The sequence below is a fragment of the Astatotilapia calliptera genome, chromosome 14 (assembly GCF_900246225.1).
Source record: "Astatotilapia calliptera chromosome 14, fAstCal1.2, whole genome shotgun sequence".
Classification (NCBI taxonomy): Eukaryota; Metazoa; Chordata; class Actinopteri; order Cichliformes; family Cichlidae; genus Astatotilapia; species Astatotilapia calliptera.
In genome coordinates, this window is record NC_039315.1 from 940,001 (window position 1) to 951,347 (window position 11,347).

At 47.8% G+C, this 11,347-nt stretch overlaps 1 protein-coding gene across 1 annotated transcript in view; it reads right to left on the bottom strand.

Annotated features, from left to right (window-relative positions):
* Nucleotides 1-10,174, bottom strand: part of wdr62 (WD repeat domain 62) — a 23,178-nt gene extending 13,004 nt beyond the window's left edge. The window contains exons 1-15 of the mRNA XM_026193159.1: nucleotides 9,865-10,174; nucleotides 9,211-9,302; nucleotides 6,790-6,852; nucleotides 6,635-6,692; nucleotides 4,406-4,573; nucleotides 4,073-4,210; nucleotides 3,803-3,985; nucleotides 3,326-3,477; nucleotides 3,067-3,256; nucleotides 2,317-2,442; nucleotides 2,092-2,246; nucleotides 1,924-2,015; nucleotides 422-547; nucleotides 257-327; nucleotides 1-76 (exon numbers count right to left, since the gene is read on the bottom strand). The exon at nucleotides 1-76 is cut by the window's left edge and continues 46 nt beyond it. Of these exons, the coding sequence (XP_026048944.1) occupies nucleotides 1-76; nucleotides 257-327; nucleotides 422-547; nucleotides 1,924-2,015; nucleotides 2,092-2,246; nucleotides 2,317-2,442; nucleotides 3,067-3,256; nucleotides 3,326-3,477; nucleotides 3,803-3,985; nucleotides 4,073-4,210; nucleotides 4,406-4,573; nucleotides 6,635-6,692; nucleotides 6,790-6,852; nucleotides 9,211-9,302; nucleotides 9,865-9,969 (1,795 nt within the window). The 5' untranslated portion in view covers nucleotides 9,970-10,174. The remainder of the gene's footprint in view (nucleotides 77-256; nucleotides 328-421; nucleotides 548-1,923; nucleotides 2,016-2,091; nucleotides 2,247-2,316; nucleotides 2,443-3,066; nucleotides 3,257-3,325; nucleotides 3,478-3,802; nucleotides 3,986-4,072; nucleotides 4,211-4,405; nucleotides 4,574-6,634; nucleotides 6,693-6,789; nucleotides 6,853-9,210; nucleotides 9,303-9,864) is intronic.
* Nucleotides 10,175-11,347: the final 1,173 nt, after the last annotated feature.

Genomic DNA, 11,347 nt, shown 5'->3' on the forward strand with positions numbered 1-11,347 from the left:
AGTCCAGGTCCATGTCGTACAGAGTCGTCTTCTCCACCACGTGGTGACTCCTGGAGAACTGCAGGCCCTCCGAAGTCTGGACCACGACGAGTCGTCCCGGAGCACGGAATCATGGGAAACGGACGGCGGCACCAATCAGCAGGTAAATAAAACCAGTCAGGAGTTTAACCAAAAAAAATCAGACTTTGCAGAAACAGAACAGAAATCGACCAATCAGAAAGTGGATCATCTGCAGGCGTGCACGAGGGAGCCTCACCTGCTCAGCTGTCTGGAAGTAGATGCTCTTGTCGGCTCCACAGCTCACGAGTCGAACCTCCGGGCTCTCACCTGCAGCACAGGTAACAAAGTGACATCGCTGGGAGAACACGACACAGGTGCGTATGGGATGAAGGGCGGCGTCGTGTGGGCGGAGCTGGGGTACCTGTGAACTTGACGGCGGTGATGGAGGCCGAGTGGTCATTCAGGGTCTGCTCCAGGCTGTAGTTCCTCTCCAGGTCGAAGACGTGGATGAGTCGGTCTCTGCTGGCCGACGCCAACAGCTTCACACCTGAAACGCCACAAATCGCGTCGTCACTCAGGAGCCGCACCACACTCAAGCCCACCCCCACAGAACCACGCCCAGCCAGCAGGGCTGAGGGTCTCTGATGGGCGGAGTCGTAGACAGGTTTGGATTACTCTGAGGCGCTGCTGATCTGCATCTTCACGTCCTCACCGACTGCTAGGGCTGCTCAATTAATCGAATTTTAATCACGATTACGATCTGGGCTTTCAACGATCATTAAAAATGACTGAGCCGATTATTAGCCCCTCCCTAATTTATCCGCGACACCTTAAAGGCCGGTCCGTGAAAATATTGTCGGGCATAAACCGTCCGTGGCGCAAAAAAGGGTGGAGACCGCTGATTAAGAGGACCCGAGGGAAGCCCGGAAAGCTAAGCAGAAGTTATTTGGAGAGTGACTGCGGTTGGTTGAAAAGAGAGTTTAAAAACAAACTTCAGTGGTGTTGCACACTATTTTATATTATTTTTTAAAGTCATTGTTAACCCTTTAAAGCCGGTCAGAGCAGCACGCTCCGTTTTGCGTAACTATTTTTAAATCCCTGTAGAACCTGAACCGTGTAAGCTAGCGCAATAATTTGTTTTGCATATGAAACCAGAGGAGTTGTACTTACATCTGATGCCATCAGCTTGTCCTCGGTCACGGTTTCCTTCCACATAAAGCTTTGCAAAAATTGCATAAAAAGCGCTTGCAGGAACAAAAACATAATATTCCAGAAACACGCTTTGCCGATCCGATCAGCTGTTCGTAACACTTCCCACAGTGAAATGATGCACCTGCTGTTTTCTTTGCAAATTTGCATCATAGGATTGTTTTTTGTTTTTTCTGCAGTATATAAAAATTGCTGTATCTCCAAAATAAAACTATGAAGACACTCAAAATAAATTTCCTGTTGTTGTAAACTATTTTTTGCAACTTTATTGTATTTAAAGTTTTGAGGGATAAACCTCTTAAATTTCTCCAAGTAGAAATATATGTAAACAAAACAAAAGCGATTTTCAATTTTTTTTGTAGTTTATTGCACTTTATTGCAATTTATGTAGTTACTATGGACTTAATGCATACATATTATTAAAATATGGGCTATAACAGTTGTATTGATGTATAGCAACTTGAAATGCTCCCACAAATGGCACTACAACATGTAAAATAATAATATAAGCTCTGGTGGACTTGGTTCTATAGTAGGTCTTAAAGGGTTAAATAAATATCGTCAAATAATCGTCATCTCAATTTCAGTGAAAATAATCGTGATTATCATTTTTGCCATAATCGAGCAGCCCTACCGACTGATGCTTTCAGATTTAAACGTTTGAGCAGAACGATGGCGTGTAGAACACTCGCCGCGTGTGCCGGGACATCCTACCTGTGGAGACCGGGGAGAACTCCAGACACAGCACCTCCGAGTCGTGAGCCTCGATCTTCACCAGCTCATCCAGGAACTGCAGCCCAAAGATCCTGAACACAGAAACAGAAACGAGTCAGCCGACCTCGTCCGCGTGAGCCGAGCTAACCGAGCGCGCTCGGTTCTCACCGCAGGTTTCCGCAGCGGTCTCCGGCCGCCAGGTGCCGTCCGTCCGGGCTGATGCAGAGCACTTTGATCCCCGCCTTCCCGTCAGCTCCCGCTGCCTCCCCCTCTGCCTGCAGGTGCTGCGTGTTTTCCCCCATGTACAAGATCCTCAGCAGGTCCTGGGAGCAGACAGGAAGTCGTCAGAGACGGACAAACACAGAGTGTAATTTGGTTTTGTCACTGCCTCACGTTGCTGTAGAGGTTTGTGTGCGTGCCGGGGGGGTCGGAGTGCCACAGTCTGATGGTGTTATCGGACGAGCAGGTGAGGAAGGATGACGGAGGCAGGCAGGCCGGCTCCGGCAGCTCCGGGTACACCTGAACAAAGTACGACGAGACCCAGAGTACTTCAAACTGCTCTCACCGAATCAACGGCACAGAAGTGGAGAAGCAAGAAGACTGAGCTGAGTAAAGTTTGACTTATCTGCCTGCTTTGTTTGGCTTAATGCGCCTCATGGTCAGTAACAGATGCAGTAATGGTTCTAGTAACAACTGTGGTGCTGCTGGCTTTCCTGGCAGTATCTCAGCAGTATGTGCAGTAATGCTCGTGTGTGATTTCCATCGTAGTATTCTGGAAACAGTCCTGTACCTCTGGCTGTACAGGCAGTGTACTTCGTAGTAGTTTCAGGAGTATTATTTCATATACTGAAGGAACATAACTAGCAGTTTTTTGCCTCTCAGTATTGTTGGATCTACTAGCAGTACTTCCACAACAGTAGTGTTGCCTCGCCTCTGTCAGTGCGCCCCAGGGTGGCTGTGGCTACAATGTAGCTGCCATCACCAGTGTGTGGATGTGTGTGTGACTGGATATGTAAAGAGCTATATAAATACATCTGTCTCTGTGAGTAGTACTTACAGCAGTATCCCTGCGATTCTGGTTAGTATTTATGGGAATATTTCTAGCAGTACTTCTTACAGTATTTCTTGTAGTACTACACCGACCTCGACGCTCCAAACACAGCCGCTGTGGTACAGAGCAGAGTACAGCTTCCTGGCGTTCCTCACGTCCTTGACGTCCCACACATACAGGCTGTGGTCGTTGTACACGCAGGTCAGGTGTCTGGCAGCGGGGTCAAAGGTCAGAGCCAGTGTGTCTGGGTACTGAGCACCTGGGCTGGCAGGTAGCAGGCTTCTGTGGAACAGAGTGAGCGATCAGCAGAGTTCTGCTGTACACCGTTGGCTTCGTTTGCAGTATCCGTACCCGCTCTGAGCGAGGTCGACTCCCAGGTGGTGCGGCCGGTGCAGCGTGGTGACATACTGCAGGTTGGACGGGCCGAACACTCGGACGACGCCATCGGCGCAGCCGCAAAAAACGAAGCTCTCGCTGACCGCCAGACAGCTCGCCGACGACGTCTGTGAAGGAGAAGAGCGGCTCAGAGAGGAGCGTCCGGGCGCCGTCAGACCTCGGTCAGCTTCAGTCATGTATGATATCAAATATACCCGCCTTTTAACTGTGCGACTTTAGGACCGCGCTTCAAAGCTGTCGTTTATGAGAACGCTTCCTGTCACATGACTCACGCTCAGAGGTCTTTCTGATTGGTTCTAAGACTAGATTCCTCATGTTTGCTCATTACAGACATAATTAGCAGCACTGACAGTATATTTGGTAGTATTTTAGTATTATATCTAATCACACAGGTGCACATATTCAGGTGAGATGTGGGCGGAGCTTGCCGACCTTCAGGTTGACCCAGGCCTCCAGGTGTCGGCTGCTGTTGAACAGACACAGCAGGCCGGAGCTGGTGATGCAGTAGGTGTTGGACGCTGTGCGGCCCCGCCCGCACGCCACCCCACAGAACACGCTGTTCTTGTGGTCGCCTAGTAACCCCGAGCGGCCAATCAAAGGCACCGTGCTGTTCACCTGTGCGGAAGGAGAAATCAGGTGAGCAGTGACTTCAGATGAAGGCGAGAGCAGCCGTGTTCGGCCGACGGGATGTCAGGCAGGTACCCGTCGTTCTTTGGAGGCATCCAGGTACCAGAACTTGACGTGGCGGTTTCCCGCGGTGACGAAGTAGCTGCTGTCCTGGGAGAAGGAGACGGCGAACACGCGGCTCGACACTTTGTTGGAGGCGATGATGGAGCCTTTCTGAAAAGCAAGAGAACGGCGGCCGTCACAAACGTTACTTCATCGCAGCCACAGAGTCAGCGAGTGACTGGTGTGGATTCTTACACCCTGCACAGCTCCACTCTGCCCTCTGGTGGCTGCTTTGGTTCATGACCAGGTGAGCAGTGTGTGTGTGTGTGTGTGTGTGTGTGTGTGCGCGCGCGCGCGCGCGCTCACCTTCCAGTCCCACACGCTCACAGTCATGTCGTGCTGGTATCCCACAGAGACGATGTAGGAGCTGTTGGTGGAGAACGCCACGCAGGAAATGCCGTACTTGTGACACTGAACCTCGGCCACCTGACCTCCATCTAGCTCCCAGACCCGCACGCAGGGCATGTGACCGCTCTGAGAGAGAAGAACAGGTAACGAGTGTGACGCGTGTTTGTTCCTGACAGATAACCTTCTGTGAGGAGGAGGCTCATTTCTGCTTCCTCTGCACGAGTATCTACTAGGGGTGCAACGATATTCGTATCGATATTGAACCGTTCGATACAGTGCTTTCGGTTCGGTACGCATATGTATCGAACAATACAAAATTTGTAATTTATTTTATCAATTTTCCTTCTGACGATGCTGTCTGTGTGGAGCGCTCAGTGAATCTGCGTTCGACTACTCCGCCTAGGCTGCACTGTCCAGCGCAGATTCACTGAGCGCTCAACACAGACAGCATCGTCAGAAGGAAGAGCGCAGGGCAAGCTAGCGAGACAGAAGTTAAGCTCCCCTTACAACATGGACCTCCCCCACCCTCATTCAGATCTGGCGTTTGGAATTATTTTGGTCTTCATGTGACGTATGACCCTGAAGGTAAGCGAGTCATGGACTAAAGTAAAGTATGTTGGATGTGCCATGCAATGCTCAATTACATTGGTGTGAACTAGTGTGTTAGCGCAGTTAGCTCGTTAACGTGTTGGCCGTCTAGCCCCATGCACGGGGCGATCGGCGGTAGCTCGTTAACGGAGATTTGCCGTGTTGTGGCGTTAAGGTCATTTCAACGAGATTAACCTGAAAGCACTAGTGGGAACACAACGAATATGACTGCACATTTACGCCGACATCATCCTAGTGCCAAGACAAAAACAACAAGCATGCTACTAACTTTAGCCGAGTCATTTAGACAGCTGTTAGCACATGATTCTCCTTATGCTGCTGAGAATATAGCCCAGAAGAAGCGGATAGTATAGCTTTTATTTTGGAAAGAGACATTTCTCTGTAATAAACTCTCTTTTCCAAAGATGAGTGATTCCTCAATCAGATACAGGGCTCGCAATATCGCTAGCCCGACGTCCCGGAGCTAGCGATTTTTCCAGTCGGGCTACCAAAATCTATCTCTGCCCTGCCCGTCGGGCTATTGTAGGAAAAATATATGTCAATGCTTTTGCATTCTTTCAGAAATGTAGCTGGGTAATTATGTCATTGGCATCGGTGAGCCACTGTCAATATGTGACATATTGAAATCGCGTTTGAATTTGCGCTTGTTTTTTTTGCTTTCACTTTGCAATCATGCGAACTGTGTATAGAGAGCGACAGCACTGATCTGTGAGTGATGATAATTTGTGCACCAATTCCTCTGACATCGTCTTATTAATCGTTAGCTTACTATGCAAACATGACAAGTGAAATCTCCCGCAGCTTAAACATGTGAGAGGTTGATCGCAGAGAATCGCTGAGCTTATGTGAGTACGTGTGTAAAAGCAGCAGGATTTATATTTGACTACGATGACCTGGATGACTGAGAACCTTCACAGACAGATATATATTTTAGTTCTGCTGAGCCAAATAAGACAGGTCAGGGTGAAGAAGTGACAGCCAAAGAAAAGCTTACCACAAAACGGAGAAGTTATGACAAATCAGACTATAAGGCAAAAAGAAAGTGCAGCTTTATGGTTTCATGGACAAAAGAATTTCTGTGGCTGCAATATGACGAGCTAAATAACCAGGGCTGCACATAAGTGGTCCGCAGGTGCGCATTCGCTGTCAAAATAAAAAACACGCACAAGGGTTAGGGTTAAATTTAAAAACTGTACTTTTGAGTTAAAATATATATTTATAATTTTAATAAATGACAAATTTAAAAAGGCATGAACATTTTTTTGTATCGAAAAAATATCGAACCGTGACACCAAAGTATCGAACCGAACCGTGAATTTTGTGTATCGTTGCACCCCTAATATCTACGTGTGCTCGTGTTTTGTGCTGAGAACAACTCCTCTACATGAGAACCAGGACACCCAGAGCCCGCTCCTGCCAGGCAGTCCCAGGACATCTCCTGGCTGGCTTGGGAATGCCTCGACGTGCTCGTCACCGTGAACCCCGGGAGCTTCACCGGCTGCACGCCCGAGTTACCTGCACGGTGTCGTCATGTTAGGGGGAGGTAGGGTGGGCAGAGTCAGTCGTGTAGGTTCTTACCTCACCGGTGACCAGGTGCTTCCCATCGTGAGAGAACGCCAACGCACTGAAGGGTTTCCTGAAATACACAACACAGGTCAACACTTCTGTCCTGAGCAACACGCCCAAAGATCACCTGACCTCGAGGGTCCGCCCCGAGCTCAGGGTCGGCGTACCTGGAGGCGCTGATGATGTGACTCTGTTTGTTCTTCTTCGGGTGAAGCAGCACGACGACACACCTGCAACACACAAACAGGTTCACTGGGGTGAACACCATCTGCTGCCAGCGCCATCGCCCGGGTCCACCAGGCAGATGTGGAGCAGGAACGCTGCGAGAAAACAAACGCACGCCGATCGGCGCCACCGGCCAGCAGCGAGCACAGCTCCATCCTCCTTTTCTGCCTCACACAGTCATGCAGTCCTGGAGCGTCAAACACTGAAGCAACTAAACACCACAAAGACAAATAAAGTCGACTCGGTGACACGGAGTCAGAGTCCCCGTGACTGTAGTTGTTAGTATGTTGACCCGTTAACAGCCTTAAATTTGAAGTCAACTAGAGGACCGTTACAAACAGCTGTAGTTTCATCAGTTTACAGTCTGAGCTCCGGCTGCTTCGTGCTCCTTTTACTCTGTTGGCGGCGGGTCGCTGTGGACACGTCTGCTGCTTTCAGCTAACGTGTGCGTTACAAGAAGCGCTAAGTGTTCCTGCACATTCATCAGCTGGTATACGGCCCCGGTTCTCCCGGTCCCCGTTTATTCAGCCCGATTAGTGCTTTCAACCCGCCGCAGAAAAGAAGAATTAAAGTTGGTCTAAAGAATCAATACTTCCTATAGATAACCCAGGAAAGATCAATGCTTTAGATCAGATAAAGCAAGCACAAGCTGGACCAGGGCTCGCAAAATCGCTAGCCCGCCGTCCCGGGGCTAGCGATTTTTCCAGTCGGGCTACCAAAATCTATCTCTTCCCTGCCCGTCGGGCTATCGTAGGAAGGAAACATATATGTCAATGCTTCTGCATTCTTTCAGAAATGTAGCTGGGTAATTATGGCATCGGTGAGCCACTGTCAATATGTGACATATTGAAGTCTCGTTTGAATTTGCGCTTGTTTTTTTGCTTTCACTTTGCAATCACGCGAACTGTGTATAGAGAGCGACAGCACTGATCTGTGAGTGATGATAATTTGTGCACCAATTCCTCTGATGTCGTCTTATTAATCGTTAGCTTACTATGCAAACATGACAAGTGAAATCTCCCGCAGCTTAAACATGTGAGAGGTTGATCGCAGAGAATCGCTGAGCTTATGTGAGTCCGTGTGTAAAAGCAGCAGGATATATATTTCACTACGATGACCTGGATGACTGAGAACCTTCACAGACAGATATATATTTTAGTTCTGCTGAGCCAAATAAGACAGGTCAGGGTGAAGAAGTGACAGCCAAAGAAAAGCTTACCACAAAACGGAGAAGTTATGACAAATCAGACTATAAGGCAAAAAGAAAGTGCAGCTTTATGGTTCCATGGACAAAATTATTTCTGTGGCTGCAATATGACGAGCTAAATAACCAGGGCTGCACATAAGTGGTCCGCAGGTGCGCATTCGCTGTCAAAATAAAAAACACGCACAAGATAAGAAGTTGCAACACACACAATATTATACTTTAATGTATAATATTGTAACGGAAACAAAACATCAATCAAAAAATTGCTCTTTTTTATTCGGGCTACTTAAATTTATTTTGGGCTACCAAAAACTGAAGAGTCCCTGCCCGAAGGGCTACCAGGGATTTTGAAATTTTGCGAGCCCTGTGGACTATTGAATGAAAACACCATCAAGCTGACTTTGGCCCACATGGCAGTACATGTGACATCAGCATACCTGCAGAGAGCTCGTCACCCGTCTGCCACACTCAAGATGATTTGAAATGTGTGATTTCAGATCAGAGGGCAGCGCAGCGTCAGTGAAGAAACGACCTGACTAATATTTGACACTGATCTGAGGTCAGCTCTTTGATAACTTATGCAGATAACTTCAGGTTTAACTGTGAGTTTACAGTCTGATGAAGGCAGGTCACCATGGTAACTGATGCTGCATACCTAACGAGCTGGGTCATGTTCTAGATCAATAGGTGTAGATGGACACATCCTGACCAATCAGATCTCTCTCAGACCGTTTGAGTGTCTGAAGTCTGATTTTAAGGACGCTCTGCTGCTGCTCACTGTGTGTCAGAGACACAGCGGCTCCACCAGAAACATCCCGACGTCTGCTGTGGCTGACTGAGACTGCTCACACCGAATCTGTGATCGGCGTGAGGAAGACTGTGGGTGCGGTAACAGCCTCTTTGTTTCACTGACCTCAGAGGTTTCCTTCCATCTCTCAACCGGCTGCTGACAGCAGTAAAAACTGCTCATTACTGAGGTTTGACCTCACTGGTCTGAACCGTCCGGCAGCTCAGCCTTCAACCTGCCCAACATACTCTCCATCACTCATGACCAACCCAACCCAAACCTTGGGTTAAACCCTGAAGTTTACTCCCTGAACCACGAATCCTACTATACTGCACAGAGCTCTGGTGGCTTAAAGGAGGCGGGACTTACCCTGCAGGGTAGGCAATGAGTCCTGTGTTGGGGTCAGAGGTCAAACCACTGCTGCTGGCTGTGCTGATACCCAAGACTTTCTCCAAACAGACCTGAAACAATGACACACACAAGTCCATTTAAAAATCTCATGATTTAACAGTCCCACCGTGCACACAGGTCGTTTCCAGTGATATAAGCAGAGGCCTCCAGCTCACACAGAACAACAGTGCACACAAAAACACAGAGACAACTAAAACCGGAGTCATCTAAGTGAAACTTGTTTTCAGCAGATTGAAACTGATGTCAGGAACATTAGGAATCAGCTGCTGTGGGATCAGAGCACGCTGTTTACATGAATCTGTGCCTAAAATAAACTTTTAAGAGAGTTTGTGTTCACTCTCCTTCAGCATGGAGTCCGTGTGAGGAGGAGACAGCCTCTCCCTCGGTCTGTTGTCTAAACTTTAGCCTGTGGCTGTAGCTGCTGTAACTTCGCAGCGATTTAAACTCCGCACATTCAGACTTCTCACTTCCGTAATAACAAACAGGCTCTTAGCCTCCAGGCCTCTCAGGTGCTTTTGATACTGGCTGTAAGCTAACCCGAGCTCCTCGCTAAAACTCTCACAGCTAACGGGACTGTGACGCTAGCAGTTAGCCTGTTAGCTGAGGCTGTACCCGGCTGCTGGAGCTCCTCTTCCCCTGGCTCTGTCTGCTCTTCCTCCCGGCCGGTTGCTTCCTCTTCGCGGGCTTGGCCGAACCGCAGTCCGCTCCCTCTGCCATGACAGCAGAGGTACTTGACACTTTGACAAAGTTAATAGAAATACTCGGGCTGATATCAGTCTAAACGCCGCAGCGTGGGTACATAAACCTCCCACAAAGAGAGCTTCTCCGCGGGTGATGAACTGCTGACAGCCGCCTGCGTCGTATAAACTGTCGCTACAGGAAACCTGACACTTTTGTCTGCGGCGGGACTCCGGTTCAAACCAAGCCCCGCCCACAAAACAGAGAACTAGCCAATGGACAGCGGAGGCGTAGAAATCCCGCCTAACGTCGCCAAACCAGCCAATCAACAATCCGTAGCGTCGCTATCGTCATCATTATTATTATTATTAGTAGTAGTAGTAGTAGTCTATGGATAGTATAGCAATTTAGATATAATTTAGATATAGCAGTGATGGTTATAAAGTCTAACAGCTGCTGGGAGGAATGGGCCATAACGCTCCTCTGTGTACGCAGCAGTCTTTGACTGAAGGAGCGCTCCAGTTCTTCCACAGCTTCATGCGTGGGGGTGGAGACACTGTCCAAGAGTTCTTCTGTCTCCAACACCTGCACTGGGTCGGGGGGGCATCCAAGCCGGTGTTGGTCAAGTTACTTGAAAAAAGTAATTAGTAACTAATTACTTATTACTTCTTCAAAAAAGTAATCCCATTACTTTACTGATTACTTATTTTCAAAAGTAATTAGTTAATTTTCAAAAACATGATACACAACCTGAATATGCAATAAAGCAACAGACCTTTCAGCCCAATTCTATTTTTCTGCATAATCCATCATATGAAACTGAATCAAATGAAAAAGTCTGTTTTTAAAACTTGTTTCTTTAGTTTTAATCTTCTAACTTTTATGCACATTGCATTAAGCAAATATAAAATTATGTTCAAAAGTCTTTGACTTGCAGATATGTGTTTAAACCTATTTCCTGCATATTCCAGCACATAAAATAAAATAATGTTTTGTGTTTACACTCTTTCAAACAGATGCAAGTAAAACACAGCAGAAATAAATAAAATCAAAGACTCAGCAGCTCTGAGTCCTGTTGCTCTTAAATCTATAGTCACCTGTGTAGCAGGAGTGGGGCGGGTGGAGGTTTGTCCACAGTGGTCGTGTCAGTGGGGGGATCTGGGGGTTTCTCTGTGAGTGTCACGTTTCCGTGGCAGCGTGTTCGCTGCTCGCTCAGATTTGAAGTTTAATTCTTATGTTTCTCCATCTGTGAGTGAAGTTAGCTCTATTTCTTTTCTCTCCCCCTGAAATCAGCAGCTGGACCTTTAGCTGCAACACACTGTGAGACAAACTGCACACACACAGTTTGTGTGTTTGCTGATGATTGTTGAGCTGATAGAAACACTGCATTTTATACCTCTTCTTCTGTAGTGCTAGC